At 43.9% G+C, this 19,843-nt stretch overlaps 3 protein-coding genes across 4 annotated transcripts in view; 1 reads left to right on the top strand and 2 right to left on the bottom strand.

Moving 5' to 3' along the window:
- The window catches only part of OGFOD3 (2-oxoglutarate and iron dependent oxygenase domain containing 3), a 35,504-nt gene extending 32,968 nt beyond the window's left edge, over window positions 1–2,536 (bottom strand). The window contains exons 1-2 of the mRNA XM_042833208.1: window positions 2,478–2,536; window positions 2,174–2,400 (exon numbers count right to left, since the gene is read on the bottom strand). Of these exons, the coding sequence (XP_042689142.1) occupies window positions 2,174–2,400; window positions 2,478–2,536 (286 nt within the window). The remainder of the gene's footprint in view (window positions 1–2,173; window positions 2,401–2,477) is intronic.
- A 12-nt stretch (window positions 2,537–2,548) lies between these two features.
- On the top strand, window positions 2,549–9,838 carry HEXD (hexosaminidase D). Its single transcript, XM_042833421.1, has 12 exons — window positions 2,549–2,692; window positions 2,773–2,882; window positions 2,946–3,033; window positions 3,129–3,293; window positions 4,257–4,440; window positions 5,643–5,714; window positions 6,206–6,401; window positions 6,571–6,653; window positions 7,453–7,531; window positions 7,607–7,708; window positions 8,196–8,285; window positions 8,859–9,838. Exons 1-12 carry the CDS (start codon window positions 2,549–2,551, stop codon window positions 9,025–9,027), a joined length of 1,482 nt encoding a protein of 493 aa, XP_042689355.1. The 3' UTR covers window positions 9,028–9,838.
- A 281-nt stretch (window positions 9,839–10,119) lies between these two features.
- Window positions 10,120–19,843, bottom strand: part of LOC122168145 (cytochrome b-245 chaperone 1) — a 10,623-nt gene continuing 899 nt past the window's right edge. Inside the window, exons 1-7 of one of the 2 annotated variants that reach the window (XM_042833224.1) lie at window positions 19,591–19,736; window positions 18,788–18,918; window positions 16,988–17,029; window positions 15,907–15,980; window positions 14,955–15,051; window positions 13,566–13,710; window positions 10,120–13,021 (exon numbers count right to left, since the gene is read on the bottom strand). In XM_042833224.1, coding sequence (XP_042689158.1) covers window positions 12,895–13,021; window positions 13,566–13,710; window positions 14,955–15,051; window positions 15,907–15,980; window positions 16,988–17,029; window positions 18,788–18,872 — 570 coding nt within the window. In that variant the 5' untranslated portion in view covers window positions 18,873–18,918; window positions 19,591–19,736 and the 3' untranslated portion in view covers window positions 10,120–12,894. Of the gene's footprint in view, window positions 13,022–13,565; window positions 13,711–14,954; window positions 15,052–15,906; window positions 15,981–16,987; window positions 17,030–18,787; window positions 18,919–19,590; window positions 19,737–19,843 lie in introns of those variants that run through there. The other variant, XM_042833223.1, reaches the window with a different exon arrangement.

Genomic DNA, 19,843 nt, shown 5'->3' with positions numbered 1-19,843 from the left:
CTCCCTAATCAGCACACAGAAAATAGAAAGTAACAGGACCCAGGGTCTAGGTGCCTATATCCCAGCTTTGCCTATTCTTGAAAGAGGTTCATTGCCAAGACAGGGATGACTTGAGAGAAAAGAGATGGGCAAGATGATATTGTCATGATAATACCAGAAATCTCAGTGTTGGACCCACTATTAAAACTGCTTTCCATATCCACTGACCTCACCTCTGGGAAAGGATCTCAGAGCCTCAGCAGTGGCAGAAGCTTTGAACCCTGACAGAGTATGCCAGCACACACAGGACTATGCACAGATTCATCAGACACGCTGAAAGCCACAGCAGTTTTAAGTAGTTAACCATATCTCAAGAGAGCAGAAATAGCGAAGATCTGGCTGCAAGGATCAGATTCTGCTCACAGCATGCCCCATCTTCTGCAAACATCATCAACTTAGTACTTGTGGCACATTTTATAGCTGTATAAAGCAAGTTTTCTGTTGAGCAGTACTATGGAAATAAGGCTCTGTGACACCAACCACTTTTATCTATTAAAGCAAAACCAGATGCTCTGTTGGACTGGATTGAGGGGGAGCAGGTGCATAAGTAAGAAGCTCATCTGAACTGTGGACAGACCAAAGGGTAATGGCAGCGTGCCTCCTGCCACAGCACCAGCAGCTGTGGATGCAACGCCAGAGTAAAGACGGAATAAAAGCTCTTCAGTGATAAAAAGCTGTTTCCAACAAAGCGATTAAAGCTGAGGAGCCGAATGCAGTTCGGCAGAGAGCAGCAGTCTGTGCGGGGCGGCCACCCGAAGCTCCCAGTAACGCGTGCAGCAGGAGCGCTGCGGACGGCTCACGGGCGCCCTCTGGCGGGCATTGAGAGCGAATGCAAATACACTGAATACAAACCCATCCAAGGCGACTCCCCCTCGTGCCTCCAGCACGTTCCTGGGCTTGATGCCGACCACATCAGCCATTTAATACGCGGTCAAGAGAGGGCGCGCTTGCTGCTCCCACACTGCAAGAACACAGAACGCATCCGCTCATTCCTCAGCTGAGATATCCTTGAAGTGCCTTCTCCACGCTGTTGGGGCTGCCAAGACCACAAGTCTTCAGCTCCGAACATTCCTCTAACAAACCAGAAATTGGGAAAATACTGTTTTGGTGAGCTTTCTTGTTTGTTTTTTGATAAACCAAAGCCCTGGTAGCAGAATGCAGATAGATTCAACCCCAGTTCAGAGTTGAAGAACCAACCTGCAGCAACACTGGCTGCATAGATTTCTCTGGCCTTGAAACAGCAGAAGAACAGCCAGCAGCCATTCTTCCTTACTGCAGGAAGTTAAAACTGAACACGTGCATTCTCATGCTAGAATCAAAAAGTCCTCCTACTGAGGACGCACTCTTGTGAGGAAGTTCCTGAGGTGCTTTATTTGGCTTCAAGAACATCTACTGTGATGAATTCTCCAAAGCCCTACCACATGAACACTGGGAAGGCCTTTTTTGACCGCAGGCTGTGCATCACCTTCTGTCTTGTTACCCGTTTTTTGCCTAACACCACCAGGACCAGGCAGTTATCCCCTCCATCTCCCATCCTTGGGGCAGTACAACCAAGCTGCAAGCTGATGGCCGCTTCCCACCAAACCAGTGCTGGAAGAGCTGCTCTGCTCCAAGCAGCTCACTGCAGCTCCCAGTAAGCTGCAGTAAGCTTAGTAAGCTTTTGTCATAAACATATAACAAACCAGATAAGGGAATGGATTTGTCAACAGCTAAAGAGGAACCAGATTTGGATAACAGCTTTCAAGAAGAGGGCGGCTATAGCATCAAGGAACACAGTTTAGCAGGTATGGTGGGGCAGGTCGATGTTTGGACCGGATGCTCTTAGAGCTCATTTCCAACCTAAATGATTCTGTGATTCAAAAAAAATCAGGAAATAAAGTTTTTTTTTTCCTCAGCACGGCACAGTTCACCACTCACACTCAACACACAGCCAGGCTGAAACAAGAGCTGAGCTGCTTTTTCACAGGAGGAGCGCTTTGAAGAAGAGACATCTCCCGAGAAGAAGCCTCTTCCTGCTCGGGAGTAGCACAAAGTTTACTCCGCTCCCCCTGAGCCTCAGCAGAGCGTTATGTGAGGAGCACGGGGAGCGGCCCCAGCGCTCCGCCTCCCTGCAGGAGCGGGGATCCCCAAATACCTTCAAACCTCCGGTAGCCGTCGTAGTCCCCGGAGCACGGCACCTCCACGAACTTGTCGAGCAGCGTCTCCCCTCGCCCGGCCAACACCTCGGCGACGCCATCCTCAGCGCTCCGGGAGCTCCACGCCAGGAAGGCGCCGGCGGCCGCGACGAGAGCGGCGGAGACGAAGCACGCGGCCCACAGCCGCCCGCCGGGCGCATCCCGTGGACTCGCGTTCCTCCGTGCGCTGCGGGGAGCGGCACGGCCATTACCGCACAGCCGCCATTCGCTCCCTCGCCGCCCCTCCTCCCGCCCGCCCCGTACCTGCCCTGCCGCCGCCGCTCCCCGCCGCCCGTCCGCCGCCGCGCCGCCACGGCCGCCATCGCCGCGGAGCGATGCACTCGACGCGCCGCGCTCGGACTGCCGGGGCGGAGAGAGGGGAGGAGCGAGAGCGGCCGGAGCCGTCGAACGAGATGCGGCGGCACCTGGTGCACCTGGACCTGAAGGGCGCTCCGCCCCGTGCCGCGTACCTGGCCGAGGTGAGGGGAGAAGGGAGGGGGCGGCGCTCGGCCCGGCCCGCGCCCCCCGCTCGCCCGCCATCGCCCCCCCTCCCCCTCAGGTGCTGCCGCTGCTCCGCGCGATGGGCGCCACCGGGCTGCTGCTGGAGTACGAGGACGCGTTTCCCTACGCGCCGCCGCTGGAGGCGCTGAGCGCGCCGCACGCCTACAGGTAACAGCGGGGAGGGGCGGCGGGCTCGGCGCTCGGCGCGGCTCTCAGCGCGTCCTTCCGCAGCCGCACGGAGCTGAGGCAGCTGCTGGGCCGCGCCGCGGAGCTGGGGCTGGAGGTGGTGCCGCTGGTGCAAAGCTTCGGGCACATGGAGGTGAGCGGCCCCCGACCCGCCCTCCCGCTGGGGCTGCGCACGGGTCCGTCCCATCGCGGGTCCCCGTCCCATCGCCGCGCCCCGTCCCGCCGCAGTTCGCGCTGAAGCACAAGGAGTTCGCGCATCTCCGTGAGGTGAAGCTGTTCCCCAACGCCCTCAACCCGCACAAGGAGGAGGCGCTGGCGCTGGTCAGAGCCATGATCGACCGCGTCATGGAGCTGCATCGGGACCTGAGGTGGTTCCACATCGGCTGCGATGAGGTGAGGCGCGGGCCGGGTGCTGACGTGACAGCGGAGCGTATCCATCTTATTGAGCCCAAATACGCAGCTTACGTAGGACTGACTGTGCTGGGCCAACCTTTGGACGTGCTCCCACGTCACTTATGGATTTGTGTAGAAATGATCTCCTTCCACGAGAGGAATCTCACTTCATTCAATTCTGGACCATATGGTTGCTAGTTTTCTTTAACTAAGACTGGTGAGAGCAGCTCACAAGACAAACCTTCCAAAGACAAATACAGTATGCCTTAATGTATAACCAGTGAATGTACGGATGTTATAATTCTGAAATATACCAGAGAGTTTGGCTAAGCAGTAAGCAGTTTTATTATACTGAAAGAGAACAGATAGAACGCTTACCCATATCCTGGGCTCGCCATGAAACTCCAAAGGAGGGGATCTCCAGAAAAGATTCTTCCTCCCTGGTAGTCAGCTCTTAAATGGATCTAGGTGCCTTCACTTGTGCTCTCATGGCTGATTCCTTGCTCGCCTCAGGTGGTCAAGCAGAGGTTCAGGCTGTGATTCAACAGTTCCCATGCACTTAATTATTCCTGAGATATTTTAATTCTTCTAGAAAACTTCACAGAATCACCACTGTTGGAAAAGACCTTCAAGATCATCCAGTCCAACCGTCCACCTATCACCAATAGTTCTCACTAAACCGTGTCCCTCAACACTAAATCCAAATGTGCCTTGAACACCTCCAGGGTCGGTGACTCCACCACCTCCCTGGGCAGCCCTTCTGTGATGTGTTTAGTCAGAGCCAGATCCTGCAGGTTGATACTCACAATGTCTTCAGCACCGAAAAGCACGTTGAAATACTTCTGCTCAGTGTGTTACGTTTGTGCCGTAGTTTGCGAATACTGTATGATTGCGTGATGCTGTATCAAATTTGTTCCCCCTATTCCCATACAGGAAGTCAGAATTATTTGCTTGATGTTTCAGGTCTACTACCTTGGTGAAGGAGAGGAGTCCAAGGAATGGCTGCAACAACAAGGGAACACGCCAGAGAAGCTGTGCTTATTCCATATAAAAGCAGTTGCAAGTTATGTGGTTTCGTCTTACCCCACTGTGACTCCCATCGTGTGGGATGACATGCTGAGAGGGATCAGCGAGGAAACACTGGCAGGTGTGTCACCTGTGATGGGGTGAGTCGTTTGGTAGCCTTCAAAAGAGTTCACGCATTCAGTTGAAACAGATCTGCTATCAGCTGAAATACAATACAGAATGATCCAAGAATAGTTGAGATGTGGCCCATTAGAGTAAGAAGTGGAGACACTTAGTCCCCAGTAATGCTACAGACTTTCTTTTTGACATTGGGCAAGTCTTACAATGTACGCAGTTCAGTTTTCTATCTGGTAATAGTCATTTTGCACAGTGGTCACCATAAATTCTACTGTCTTTACCCATTTAAAAAAAAAACTGTAGTCTTTTCCTAAATTTCTACATTTCTCACCACCTTCTAACGTTAGTTGTTACTTTGTACAGTATCTGGTTCCTATAATGCAGATTTGAGAGAAGCTTTGTGTCCTTGATGTTAAAGTTGACACAGTTAATGAGGAACTCCAATACTGTATTGTCACAAGCCTCCTATGTTGAAAAATATGCAACTACTACTAAAATTAGAATGGTTCTAATGGAGTTTCACATTTTTCCATTTTACGTGTGTGCTCTAAACAGATTTAGACAGTATCATGAAGAGCCATACAGCTCCTCCAGCTCTGATTGACCTACTCATAGCTTTCGTGGTGGGGAATCATCCCAAAAAACTAGAACTCCTGCAATTCCCACAAAAGAAGCACAGCATTTAGCTACGTGCAGTCTACCACCACAGCCAATAATGGACTAAGAGTAAAATGGGATGCAGTTAAAGTACTCAATTTATGCACTTGTTGTTTATTGTTGTACTTTATGTACTCAGTTTACTGCATCTTGTTGAGGGGTGAGATTTTCTCACGTTTAAAACTACTCAGGGAGCTGATTATAAAGGGAAGCTAACCTTGCATCTTCATTATGGGCTTCTTGAAAAGCTAAGTTCTGTGCAGATAATCCCTAACTTAATGGGTGATTATTTCCTTTGAATTTAGCTGACATCTTGCATGTACCATTTGCAACTCCACCAGTTCAAGCAGCCAGGTAAACTAATAGATTAGTGCCCCTGACATGTTCAAAGTCCTGACAAGGCTGAAAATGCACGTGGGCATGGAGAATTCGGTGACAGGCCATAGTTTGTTCTATAGGTACAGTAATGCATGACTGACATGTACTTCTTTCTCACCTGTAACTGTCCTTTTTCTATTACTTAAAAAAATAAAACTTTGCTCTTTTCAGAATCTGGGGTCCCACAGCTGGTGCAGCCTATGATCTGGGACTATGCTGCAGACCTGGATGTGGAGAGCAAAGGTTTGTACTTCTCTAAGCTGCTTGGAAGAGCTCTGATACCTGATTATTTATTATCATTTTAAGCTTTCTTTAAAACTTTCCAATGTGTGCCATTTTGGGAAAAACAACAAAAGTCTGATCAGTGCTAATCCTTGAAGGGGGGAAGAAAGAAAGTGATGCGCAATTGGAGAAGATGGAGTGCAGCCCTTATTATGTGAAAATTCTTCTGAACTACTCCTTCAAGGCAGCAAACATCTTACAATGAAAGAACAGCAGCTAATTTTTTAGACAAGTGGAGATTTACCCTCCTCTTATTAAATTGTATGATGCATTTAATACACTTGTATTACCAGCAGAATCTCCCCAGCTGCTTCCATGCCAGTAGACCTCACGGCTCTCCTTCTAATAGCAACGTTCAGAGCCCAGAATTCTTGTTAACTGGAACATTGCAGACATGGCTGAAAACTGGAGAAATATGTGTCCTATAAGTATTCTTTTGTGTCTTATTTCAGTGCTTCTTATAGAGAAGTATCGTAGATGTGGCTTCTCCAAGGTGTGGTTTGCTAGCGCTTTTAAGGGCGCTACAGGAGTGAATCAGTCTCTAACACTTATTGGACACCACTTAAAAAACCACCTTCAGTGGCTGAAAGTAGCAAGCAGCATCCCTGCTGATGTGCTCCAAGGTATCGCGCTGACTGGCTGGCAGAGGTAAGGAACGTCTTTTAACATGAAGCAGACTTCCACCCAAGCCTTCCTCAGATGCACAAGGAACTTGGAGATTTGGAAAGGAAGTTGACAACGCTGGAATCTTTCCTATCAGTTACTGCTCAGCTTCACCCAACTCAAATGTCTAATTAGTGAATGTTTTCTTTTTTAGGTATGATCACTTCTCTGTTTTGTGTGAGCTTTTCCCCGTGGCAATTCCATCACTGGCTGTATGTCTGCAGGCACTAGAGAATGGTACAATGGCAACTTTATTCTCTCTGAGCTAAAGCCTAACACAGCAGTGAAATGACCTTGCCCTAAGGTTAGCACAGGCTTACTACATTTTGAGGTGGTTTCACTATTTGATCATGATCCAAATTACGAACAATAGATCTCACATCTCACCTGCAGCAGCAGAGAAGCCTCTTGGCCTACGCATTTAAAAAGAGCCATAGTATTCCAATCATGTTGTATTATAAAATATTATATATACAGTATATTATATATACTATATACAAAATCACCACTAAACTCATCACGTACTGGAAAAAAAATGAAGAATTGCTTTCTTGGTAATTAATTTCAAACTTTGCTGGTACATAAGTGAGACTAATGACATATTTAAATATTGTTTACATATAGAAATTAATCCATTTTCTTAAAATGCACCTAGGAAGTAAAGTGCCTTGTAAAAACTTCCTATTGTTTCTGGCTTCTTCAGAGGCAGCTGCCAATCAAATTTTTACTTTTGTCTGTCTGCATTTCTTTTCAAAACATTAAAACACAACCTGCTTATGCTTAACTAAGACACTAAAAGTATTAAGTACTCTGAATGGAAAGCTCATAACTAAAAAGGGCTTTTTGTGGCACAAGAAGCCTTGTGAAAGATGTACTTCCTCCACCCCCCCTTTTTTTCCTTGTTCTTTTTCTATTTTAACTTACATTCATCCAAAGAGATCTGGTAAGCCAAGGCTGAATGCTTGAGAAAAACCCTCTTTTTGAGCACTTTTGTTATGAAGGCTCCTCTGTCTCATTTCTTATGTCTTCTGCCCAGGTGGCTATTCTGAAAAGGTTAAAGAAAATGTGGAAAAGCTCCTGGGAATGTCCAATCTGGAATTAGATACTTTCATGAGGTAAAATTCCAGCTGCTGGACTCAGACACTTCACAGTGCACAGTAAGTGCAGAAACTAACGATCTCTTTGGACAGCACAAGTACGGGGACCTTTCCTGGCAGCAATATTCTTACCCTTGTGACACAAGTTAGCTTCTACCTCAAGTCATCAGTGGATGAACTTCTTGAAAGGAACAGGTACTAAGGTTTGCATTGATTTTTCTGTCCACAGGGGCGTGGGGGCTGTATCACCTAGAAATGGGCCACGTACGCAGGGAACTCCAACAAGCCGCTTGAACGTTAAGCACTACATTTCAGGCATTTCACCCTGCATACCGACACCTCAGCAGAACTTAATATCTGAATTCAGCTGAATTCCTAGACTGCATGTGCTGTCTCACTTCAGTAAACTGATTATTTGTTAAATTAGAACTTAAAGTGAATATTTTTAATTGTTTGGTTACCGAAAAATGAACTTGAAATGAAACTTAAATTGCAGCAGGTGTCCAGTTGTTATTGTCTGCCACAAAGTCTTCTACAAGCCAGTTCCAAAGATATATAGCCTTAAATTTGCTTACTCCTTAGTCATTCTCTCCATTTGTGAGATAAAGCTCAATCACTTCCCTCTGTTTACTGATACACTCCTGCTGTTTCAAAGACTGTTCATACTAACATATATTTTCAGGTATGTCACAGGCTGGTTCAGTCCCTACCACAGAAAAAGGAAGATTATTCATCCTATAATAATGCATCACTTTCAGCCAGATGCAATAAGGTAACACCACCTATTTTACATAGGAACAAGTCTGTCATTTTTCAGGCTGGCAAATTCCTACAGCTTTGAGTTCTCACCTCTTTATATAGTTTACTAAGAAAGATCAGTTAAAATCAATCATTGCAATGTGTTCATAGAACAGATTTAAATAGAAGAGCAGACTTACTTTTATCTGCCATCTGTTGAACAAATTTAGTGAATACAAGTACAGATTCTTTGGAAGGCCCTCCCTTATATATGGAGTTACTCCTCCATCTCAAAAGTTGTGAGTCTCCATGTGGGAACATAGCAGGGACCAGGATCCAGGCAGAGCTTGGGATAAAACCAGGCCCCTTTCCCCTGGCAGCACGTGTGCTTTCCGAAAAAGAGTTGCTAAGATTAACAGTACTTAATGTACCATGTTTTGCCATTTGTGCTAAGGTCTTTTTTACAGATGCTGCTTCTGCATACTCATCCTAAGGACTGTATCCTCTTTGTAGCCCCTGTAAAAGCCCTAGTAAGCTTGTCCCCTCTTGAGGCAGAAATCACCTGCAAACTTGATCATTTTCTCCTTTCTTCCTTGATTTTGGTCAGTCTTCTGTCCAAGTGGAATGCTGTGGTGCAAGACCTCCAGGCAGCCATGGAGCAAGTCTTCCACAAGTGTACTGTAGAGGAGTGGATGGAGGAGAATGTCCACCCCAGCCTAGAAAAGCTGCAGCAAGTGGTGGATGATTTAGACAAAGCAATAAAAGCACAAAATTAGTCATGTTTTAATTTGTCTTTTTCAATGGGAAACGTGGCCAGTGGACATATGCAAGTAGTCATATGGCTAGAGTTTGTCATCTTAAGAGTTAAAGCAACCACTGTGATTTAACAAGTGACCTGAGGGAGAAAGGAATTTATCAAGGTAATAGGCTTTGAGTCTGTATTAATTGTCCTCTTACACTGCTGAGCCCTGAGTCACCTGCCCTGTAAGATTTGCTCTCCTTGCATAATGGAAATCGGGAGTCAGAATTCAGCTGTATTCACAAGGCAGAAAACTTCCCCTCCCCCCCTCTGCCCCCCCCCTCAAATTCAGTACATCTGACAGCAGTTTTGTCCAAATTTCAAGCATGAGCAAAGTCTACTGAATGCAAGGGAAAAATGCTCTTACCTTCTGTTTTCATCTTGAACATTCAGAATCTTCAGAAACTTATAGGAAGACATTTAGGACTTTACTGGAACATGAAGATACAAGGAAAACAATTCTAAAGTCACGTAGTTAAGAATACTGTATCACGAATCTTCAGAGTATCCTTTACCTGTCTGCTTCATTTACTGCTTTCTTGCAAGTCTTACCTGGGAAGCACAGGTACTGATATGTTCTTGGACCGACTGTTAAGACATGAGCATATCTCTGGATGCAGAGCACACAAGAGGAGGTAGCATAACACAACTTACTGAAATGAGAAGTCTACACAAGTGGTCTACAATTCTTTTTTTGTAAAAATAATGCACAGCTGCTGTGTATGCCTTAATTGCAGAAGTCACATCCCTTACTCTAAGATTATTTAATAAATACTTTGATATTCCAAGTGTTTGTTGAAACTTTGTTTTGTGTACAGCATGTTGGTTTGGTTTAAGAGGGGAAAACATGCACCAGTGGAAAGTTGGTGTTATTAACTGATATGGAAAAATGTTAAGAAAAGAAAGCATGATCAGGATCAGTGATTATATACCAGTGATTCCTCTGCCCTGCCCGCCCACCCCATCATCTCCAGGAGGTTGGTGCCAAATGGTACTCCAGACAGCCAACAATATTAATATAACTAAAATCAACAATCAAAAAAGATTAGTGACACAAAACACTTTAAAGTTGATTTTATCAATGGAGATTTTAATAAAAAAAGAGACACGCGAGGCCTTGCTGAAATTCTACTTCCATTTTGAAGTAGAAAAGCTATTTCTAACTATTTTCCAGACAAAGTTCTGCCTCCTAGCAATCTACCAGTGTCAGAACTAGCACTTTTCATGCAATACGTAAGCCAGCGTGGCTTTTACTGCCTGTATAAATGTAAGACACGTTGCCATTTGTGCAGCAGCCCTCTCTCTCTCTCCTGTCTACCTGCTCTCAGCAGGATATTGAGAGGGAGGGGTGCACCTAAGCATCTAAAAGGAGCTGATTATTGGACAACAACTAAAAACACAACTCATCCCACAAAATATCACTCACAGAACTCAGGCCATCCAATACCTTTCTGTAGGTCCTTCTCTCTCCTAGAGCATCTCTACATTTTGGTTTGGTATTGCAGGACACCTGTGTACATCATGCTTCATGCCAAGAACGTACCGAAGGTTGATGCAGAGCTCCGCTGAAGCAGGACACAGTCTAAAATTAGATCAATGTAAATACTTCTATAAAAATGGTTTTTAACTGAAAAACCACAGCATTATTTGTATTTTCCCCGTGACACCAGCTCTCATGGAAACAGAAATGAAACTCAGTGTAACTAAGATTGAATGCAGGTAGTTTTGTCCATTTTATCCACTCAGTGGTCAAATCTGTAGGTTTGGAACATTAAGTGCAATGCACAGCCATACCACATACCCCTCAAATATCTTTGCTACAAAGAAGGTATTTGCAGGTAGTAGAGTTATTTTACTTACACTAGACTATAAAAACTAAGCATTTAAGGGTATTTCCTACTGAAAGTCTTTAGAATGCTCAAAACTCATTTTACAGAGTGATGAAAAAACAGTTCATCCAAATTCAGTCTCACTCTCTCCAGAACGAGTGTTACTGAGGGTACATACTGAAATGAAAATCTCTCTGAAGTGTTAAAAAAAGTTGCAGAATATAAAAGGTTTGATGGTTTGTAGTTTACATCTCCCTGCAAAATAAAGGCCAAATCTGGTTAATTACCTGCAACCTGTTCTTCCCCAATGTTCATACACAGCAGCTTCCCAATTCCAGTAATGGGAGGCAGAGATTGAAAGCAACGTAATCAGCCAGAAAACTTGGAGTGCTTCAAGAGCATGTCTGCTGGCAGAGGTCTGTTTTGATACCTGACATGATCACAAGTTCTTATTTAATACTAACACACCTGGTTCAGTGCCACAGTCAGGCTGCATCAACAGCAGCTCCCTCTTGCACCTGGATGATCCTTTCAAACCAGCAGTAACAGCGTGTTGGTCTCACAGACACAAATGGCTGGAAGTGAAATCAACCTGTTCTTTGGTCAGATAAATGGACACAGTTTCCATTACCAATGGAATGTGCAACAGAAATCATTTCATAGCTTTCACTTCTTTAGAGGTAGAGTTTTTAAATAGGAATGCAGTTAAATCCTGAAGAACCAGATGCCACCAGACATTTAAGTGCTGGCATAGAGGCAGTACTGCCTCCACGTAGTCTATTCAGACGTCCCAGAGGAAACCATCAGTATTTTCTAATTCAGGTCTTAACTCCATACAACTCCTAACACAAGTTGGTAAACTTGAATACAAGCAGTTATAGCACATGGAAGGAACTTTCAGCTCTTATAATTTCTGTACTTGTAATACCAGCATCTTGATAGAGGTACAATGAAGTTTTAGTTCTAGACAGAACTTGTTGGCTAAAAGAGGTAGCGTTTACTTCATAAAGTACCTTGGAAAATTCCTAATTTTAACCACTAATGAAGCCATCGGTCAGAACAGAAGACAGTGCACACAGAGTAACACATGGGCCCAAGCCAAACACTGAGCCCAGCTATCTTAAAAAAACAACATCTAAGTTATTATTTACCTCCTCATTACTACAGCAAAATACTAAACTGCCATGGTGTCTGACATCAGTCTTTTCCCTACCTGAAGGAATGTTTATTTACTTCCTTCCCAAACACACAGTTAAAATAGTAAACATTTAAGTCTAGAATAAGGCTGTTCTTTGGGTAGGCTATGCCCAGAAGTTAAACAGAACATAAAGGCATTGAACAACCAACACGGTCATTTGTTGGTTCTTAGTTATGGCCCCTTAGCAATTCCAAGAGAACTAAGACAGTAACAAGCTGAGCAACCTGATGTTTAAAATTCCTGACCATCCTCATGATTTCCACTGCTATCTAATAGCAAGTCAGTAGTAGAGAATATAAAAGTGCCACTACTCTGCATCACCTCAGTGCATATATTAAGCTGCTTAAGACCAATTTAGCATTATATTCACCCATATACAATATTTCAGAAACCTCAAAGCATTGTGTTCTGAGTTAAATTCAGCTGTTCTGCATTTCATATACTGTACCTGCACATCTTTGCAGTAAGTGGAAGCTTACATCTATAGCTCCAATTAATTAATGGGAAAGTACATTTTTAAACCTGTACAATAATAAATAACTACTCCTAGACAATTGTGACAAGCTGACAAAGTTCAAAAGACAGCAGTGTCCACATCCAGGAACTAAGATAGAATTTGCTTTCGATTCTACAATGGCAGTATTGGGAGCACAGATCTTGAAGCAGTTTAGCACTAAAGAAGATGCCCTAAGACAGATTCTTCCCACTGTAAGTGCACATGTAGAGAAATGCCCAAGTCAAGACTGAGGAATTTCGTTATGAAGAACAACCAATCTGTAATTTCCAGATCTTCGAACGTCTCTTCAGCTCATCACTATTAATATTCATCCTGTGGTTCACCAGCATCACTAGCCTCTGTTTCACTGCTCTCATAGACATCTTGGCTCTCTGCTCTGTCCAATTCCAGAAAACTGATGACAAGCTTGGCAACTGCTTCCACATCACTGTAGAAAAGAAAAAACAGTGTAGGAGTTAATGGAATTGTGGTGCTGATGAAACAAGAACAGGTACATTAATTTCTTCTCCATAAGAGAGAGGCCAGGCACTGGAATGGGCTGCCCAGGGAGACAACTGAGTCACCATTCCTGGAGGTGTTCAAAAAATGCTTAAATTCTGCACTAAGGGACATGGTTTAGTGAGAAACACTGGGGGTGTTGGATGGTGGATGGTTGGACTAGGTGATTTTAGAGGCATTTCCCAACCTTGGCCATTCTGATCCTTGAGAACAACTCTTTTAAAGGGCCAGCTGATAGGACAGAGCATGACTGACAGCATCCTACATCCTACAGAGAAACATCAAGCCAAGCAACTCCTTCCTTGTCAGAACACATCAATCCTCTTCTCACAGTCCCTGCTGCAAGTGGTTTGAAAAAGTTGAATAACAGTCATATCAGCATGTAGGAATGGTGCTAAAATGATTTGTTTAATTACTGACCCATGTGACTGGTTTTGCAATTAAAAAAAAAAAAAAAAAAGTCCACACTTCACCTTCTGCAGCCCAGCACAGCACTCTGAGTCAGGGGGTGTGAAAATCCAGTGATAAATCGTAGCACAACCAGGTAACCCTTCCCAAAATACCGCACCGTCTCCTCTTCCACATTGACATCTCTGATCTCATGCAGTAGAGCAACCACTGTAAGCAGATGTGGAAAATAAAGCCATCCATGATTAGCATTTCAATAAACTTTCAGCACCTCTCCTAGGGAGCAATCCTAGTCACTGTGCCACTGGGACTCCGTGCTCTTGAGTGCTACTGCTCTGACCTCACACAACTACCACAGACTTGTAATACCAAGGAATTGCTAAAGCAATGGACCAAAACAAACAGCACAGTGCACACCAGCTGGTTCAGCCCTAATGAACAAGTTACACTGCTTCCTAGGAAATGGAGACCATTGGTTTCTTACATGGCCACACTTTAAAGAGTTTCAACTCTTTGTGTACAGAGTAGGTAAACAGCTGTTAAGTTTACTGAGATAGAACAAAAAGATTTAACTTTTCAGAGTATCTGCTCACCTCTGCATCCCCGTATTAACTGTAATAAACTCTCAGGAAGAGATGTGCTGGGCTCCAACACATCCAAAAGAAAAGTTCACAAATTAAACATCCTTTTTATCTTCTGCCTCCAAAACATCCTGTTTAAAATCCCAATCAATGTTAGGACATGGTGTATTCTGTCAATTTTCTAAGCACCTCGAGAGCTGGTTTGATTTAGACTACCAGGAATAAGAAAATCTGACACTGAAGATCCTACTTCACTTTGCAATGGAACTTCTGCCTTGCAGTAACCGTAAGGAAGTCACACACTAAACTTCAGCTTCTGTCACTTCATCAGAAAGCTTAAAAGAAATCAGATGTTGCATTAAGCTGAGCCTACTGAATATGCTGTCTTCAGTGGCCATTAACTTTGTTTTGCTTTCAGAAAAAAAAACCAAAAGGTTCATTTTGCTTTGCATTAAATAAGAATACTACCCAGGCACTTTAGGGAGCCTGATACAATTTTGAATCCACCAATACTTAACCTAAGCAAAATATCTTTCCACCTGTCCCATTCACAAAGCAGGCTAGCCAGGGGAAATGCAAACCTGCATATAATCATTCCAAAGGAATGGCTTACACTCATCTGGAAAGCAATGTGGAAGCTCCTGAATTAAAACGACTAACCTGATGCATTCAGTACCTTAGCCTGAAAAAAACACACAGAGCCTAAAAAGCAATTTATGACTTTTGCTGTTTGTGAACAAATCAGACCTGGAAACAAACGTGCCTAACTTGAGTACAGAACTCTTGAGGGAAAACAAAAAAAGAAACAGTAAACTCTTGGTGTTTTTTTCTGCCCGCCAATCACAGTTGCTATTACAGATACTGCTCTCTCACCTTGTTCACTGCCTCCTTTTGAGAAGGTCAGTATCTTTTTGTAAAGATTGAATGTTTTTAGGCAGACTGTTCCCTTGTTCTTGTCAAATACAGCTTCCTGTAAAATTGAACAATTAAAAAAAAATTTAAAACAATCAATTTTCTCTTTGTATACAGCTATTTTAATTCTTACATCTAGCTAATTTAATTGGAGACTTTTGTCTATTACTGGACCATGAAAACAGTAATCTTGTACATGGTTTAACAGACTTTTCCATATCTCTTATGTTACTTCTAGAAGGAAGATAAGCTGGTTTCCCTGCCTCTCCTGCTACATTCTTCACCTAATAAAAGCTATGCTGGAATCAAATCTGAGCACTTCCATGCTGCTCCTGTAATTCTCTCTTACAGACTGGGCTTACACTAGGTTTAAAATTTCCCCAAGACTCAATGAAGACACCAAGTCTCTCTTGGAGGTCACTTATCCAGTAACTCAGGCCAGTAAAGTGACAAGCCTGCAGAGGGGGAGATACGTTCTCAGCCCATATCCCAACACAGACATCATAAAGATCAGAAACAAGCCTCACAAACACAATTTCTTCCTAATTGAAAACAGCCTGAGTAGTCTGGAAGGCAGAACCACTCTGTTCAGTGGTCACTTATTACTAGGAGCAAGTGAGCAAATCAGTAGAACAGCTAAATGAGAACTTTTTTTCACTCATTTACATGAAGCCACAAGAGCAGATCTGCCTGCATGTCTGCCACAAAGGACAGGTCTCCCCTTTAAAAAAAATGTGTTCTATTTACCTTCACATCCTAGCTTAAGAATTTTGAAGAGTTTCCTCAAAACCTAAAGCATAAATTGCTTGTTTCAACTACTCAACAGCAAAGTACATCAGACAGCCGAAATCAACACCTGACAACCATTTCAGAGCTAGCACAATGACCTCATTTCCTGTGCTGAACATCTTACCTCCCACTGCTCCAGATTCTGTGCTGCCACGAAGAAGCATCCAGCCATGTAGAAGAGCTTCCATGCCAAGCTGTCTGAACAACACAAAAGATGCACAGAGTTAGAGCTTCTCTCCTTCTTTCCTATACAAAACAGTTTTGCACGTTCCTTATAAAGGCAACAAGGAAAGAAGTGGTTTCTCTGATGCATCTGAGCATTTCTGCCATTAACTCTAATGCACATTATTTCAGGATTTAGGGATAATGCAAAGTAATTCACTGAAGCTTCACAAAAGAAAGCAGTCAGCCCTTTCAGCAAGCCAACACTTCTATTTTTTTGTCCTGGAAAGGTTTACACCTAGCAGCCTATCTAAACAATTTGCTTACTCAAGCTTTTACTGAAAAGAAAATAGAATATAGGTCAGTATTGTCTCAAAAACAAACAAACAACACTTAGATGTCTGATATAGTTGGTGTTTTAAGCAGCTTTCACTGAACTTTGCTCTTCAAATAAGTATGGATTGTAATGGCAGTAAGTTCTTATATGCTACTAAGCTATAAAACCTGAGGCTCAACAGGATGCTGCAAGAGTCACAGAACAGCTTGAAAAATAAATTCCATGGGTAGAAAAATACCTATCACGTGGTGCACTCTGCTCTAGTGGGGGCAAGCAGCACCAGCTGCCTGCACTCAAAAGGTGTTTTTCTGTGAGTAATCTCTGCTGGTGATGAGCTAACAGTTTCCAGAGAAACGGAGCACTGGCATCAAAGGCACATAATTTCATTATGGGGACAGACAATCCTGGTACATCTTCCCAGGAGGGCTGTGGGGAGCAGCTAATCACATACAGCATACTGAAAGCACAAAATGCTAGAGCACTGAGTGTTATTACTTAAGATAGTCTTGCAAATGAGCAGGAAGACCAAGTAAGAAACACAGCGTTCAAGCATAATGACTCACACAGAGGCAAGAATTATTATTGGATTCTAACATTCGTGTCACACAGAGGGTGACAGGTTCATACACTGCCTTTGTAAGGCTGCACAGAGCCACACAAAGGAGTCAACAGGAAAAACAATTCTTGAAAAATGATAGGCCATTACCTGCACTGTAATAAGCAGCAGCCAAACCTATGGAGGCTATTCCTGGAATAAGAGGAGAGAATTAGAATGAGGAACTCAAACCTCCTAAAATTCCCTGAAAATACAGAACACTCAGAAATTAAAGCCACAAGGTCTTGTGGCTGCAACATTGATTATTCTACAAAAGACAGTTATATTTCTTTGAACTTAGTGTAAAAAAAAAAAATAATAATAATCTCCCACGCTGCATATAAGAAATTAAAGAGCAGAGGGGACCAAAGTCAGAAATAAAAGATACTGACAGAACTGAGAATTTTAGAGAAACTCAGTCTAACCATTACATTATACTTCCCCTCAAGCACAGTACAACTTCCAGCACTCATGTTTACACTACCAAGGTTATTTTTCCCCCTCTAAGTACTGTGGAGCCAAAAGAAAATTTGTGCAACAAACTGTGTCAGAAGCCACCAACTGCCTTCCTCCACTCAGGAGGAAGCTGTGGCAGTGTGACTCTGCAGCTGAGCATTGCTACAGTGCAGATTTTGCCATTTCTGAGAACCCAGATTTCTTTTCAATGCAAATGTGGATCCTGTATGCTGCCTGGCATACAGCAAAAGTTCTTTCCCAGCCCTTTTGAGACTTCCTTAGAATTCAATCTATGAGTGTGAGGTTCTGCAGATGACAGACTGAAAAATTATCAGTCTCACTTTGAAATTACTACAGAGAAGAGCAAATATCAGCCCCATTTAGGGACTATACAAAAGGAGGAGTTCTAGTCATTATTCCTCTTTCTCAAAGAAAACGCCAGAAAGAATCACAGAATTCTCAAGTTGGAAAAGACCTTAAAGATCATCAAGTCCAATCAAAACCTAACCATGCTACCCTAACTAACCGTCTGCTAAATCACATCCCTGAGCACCACATTCAAATGATTTAGGGATGGTGATTCAACCACCTCCCTGGGCAGCCTATTTCAGTGCTTAACAACCCTTTCTGTAAAGAAGTTCTTCCTGATATCCAACCTAAACCTCCCTTGGTGCAACTTGAAGCCATTTCCCCTCATCCTGTCACCTGTCAGTAGTGAGAAGAGACCAACCCCGCTCTCACTGCAATCACCTTCCAGGTGCTGTAAGAGAGCAATCAGGACTCCCCTCAGCCTCCTCTTCCCCAGGCTAAACAGCCCCAGTTCCTTCAGTCTCTCCTCATAGGCCATGTTCTCCAAGCCCTTCCCCAGCACTGCTGCCCTTCTTTGGGCCTGCTCCAGCACCTCCATGTCCTTTCTGTACTGAGGTGCCCCAAACTGAACACAGCACTTGAGGTGGGGCTTCACCAGTGCCAGTACAGGGGCACGATGACTTCCCTGCTCCTGCTCACCATCCCTGATGCAAGTCAGGATTCTTGGCCATCTGGGCACACTGCTGGCTCATATCAAGCCAACTGTCCATCAGTACACCAAGGTCCCTTTCCATCAAGCAGCTTTCCAGCCACTCCTTCCCATGCCTGTGGGATTGCCTGGCATTGCTGGTGACCAAAATGCAGGACCCATCACTTGACGCTATAGAAATTCATACAGTTTCCCTCGGCACATCAATCCAGTCTATTCAGGTCCCTCTGTAGTGCCTTTCTATAGCATGACATACGCATCTCGTGCTACAAGCTCCTTCAGGAATTCATTATGATTCCTCTCTCTTAGTAAAAGTTCTGAAATAAACCGAAGAACACTATCAACAAAGAAGTTAAAGAGTTCGGGTGACTGAAGTCAGAAATAAAAGGTAGTGGTGAGAACAGAATTTTAGAGAGACTCAGTCTTACAATACTTACCAACAAAGACAGACCAAGACCTGATGCCAGGTGACCTTGTCAGATGAAGAAGGGAACTTGTGCGGGTTTCAATCAACATGTACATCTTCAGGAGCAGTTCCCCACAGCCCACTCTGACTCATGTAACCTTGCTGGAACCAAACAAAAATAGAAAGTAGAATTGTTGCTGACCCTAACACTCTCTTTCCTAGCATGTTACCACTTCTTACCAAGTTTTTATCTGGACTACAATAGCACCCAGAGTGGGAACATGACCTTTTTCTCACAGGAAGAATAGCATGCACATTCTAAAAAGGGCAGACAAACAAAAACAGTCATGAGAAGGAGACTTGCACAACAGGAACCTGAACTATTTTCCATGAAACTTTGCATTTTGGGAATAAAGTCTCTCTTTATTTCTACCCTTGCAGAAGAAAAAGTCAAAAACAAGAACCAGAAATATTAGTGCTGCATGAGTTAGCAATTCTTCAGACTAGCAAAACAGCAAGTGTAACACAAAGACCTTTGATGGCATTATTGTGCTATGTGCAGAGGCAGCCACGACAAACTGTGCTGGAGCTGCAGCAAGACAACACAGCCTTCTGCACCATGGATACCGGTTGTCCTCATTCCCCAGAACAGAACAGCAGGGTTACAGCCTCAGCCTGACTGCGAAGTGTCAGATAATGCCATATACAGCATTCCCAGATACCAAGCCTACTCCAGAATAGCAAAAGGAATTTCCAGCAATGCTCCATTCCCCCCAGCAACACCATGCTTCAACCTAGACAGAAAGTAACAACAGACATCAAGAAAACAAGTACCTATTTAAAGACAGCTAAGAGCTGGGCAATTTCACGTAGCATTTACAGCATCCATCTACTTCCACAGCATAAGATGGTTTGAGTTCTGACATGACTGAGAGCTCCAAACCCATCCCACCTTAACACTACCAGCATAACCTAAGAGCAGACGTGTACCAGGTGCAAGTGGCATTGGAACCAACTGAGCTGCTCAGAATTGCCCCCAGAGAAAGGATTGCTTCTTCTCCTGCAGTAAGCAGAGATGCTTGTTGTT

This window comes from Centrocercus urophasianus, unplaced genomic scaffold (assembly GCF_019232065.1).
Source record: "Centrocercus urophasianus isolate 14NV4802_14NV808 unplaced genomic scaffold, USGS_Curo_1.0 seq_41, whole genome shotgun sequence".
Classification (NCBI taxonomy): domain Eukaryota; kingdom Metazoa; phylum Chordata; class Aves; order Galliformes; family Phasianidae; genus Centrocercus; species Centrocercus urophasianus.
The sequence above is the reverse complement of the archived record's forward strand: the minus strand, read 5'-3'. Positions and strand labels throughout refer to the sequence as shown.

Excerpts from the sequence above, each read along its gene's own strand:
- HEXD (XM_042833421.1), top strand. The coding sequence starts at position 2,549 with ATGCACTCGACGCGCCGCGCTCGGACTGCCGGGGCGGAGAGAGGGGAG. Across the intron at positions 2,693-2,772 it reads GTGCCGCGTACCTGGCCGAG|GTGCTGCCGCTGCTCCGCGC; the intron begins GTGAGGGGAGAA and ends CCTCCCCCTCAG. Across the intron at positions 6,654-7,452 it reads TCTGCAGGCACTAGAGAATG|GTGGCTATTCTGAAAAGGTT; the intron begins GTACAATGGCAA and ends TCTTCTGCCCAG.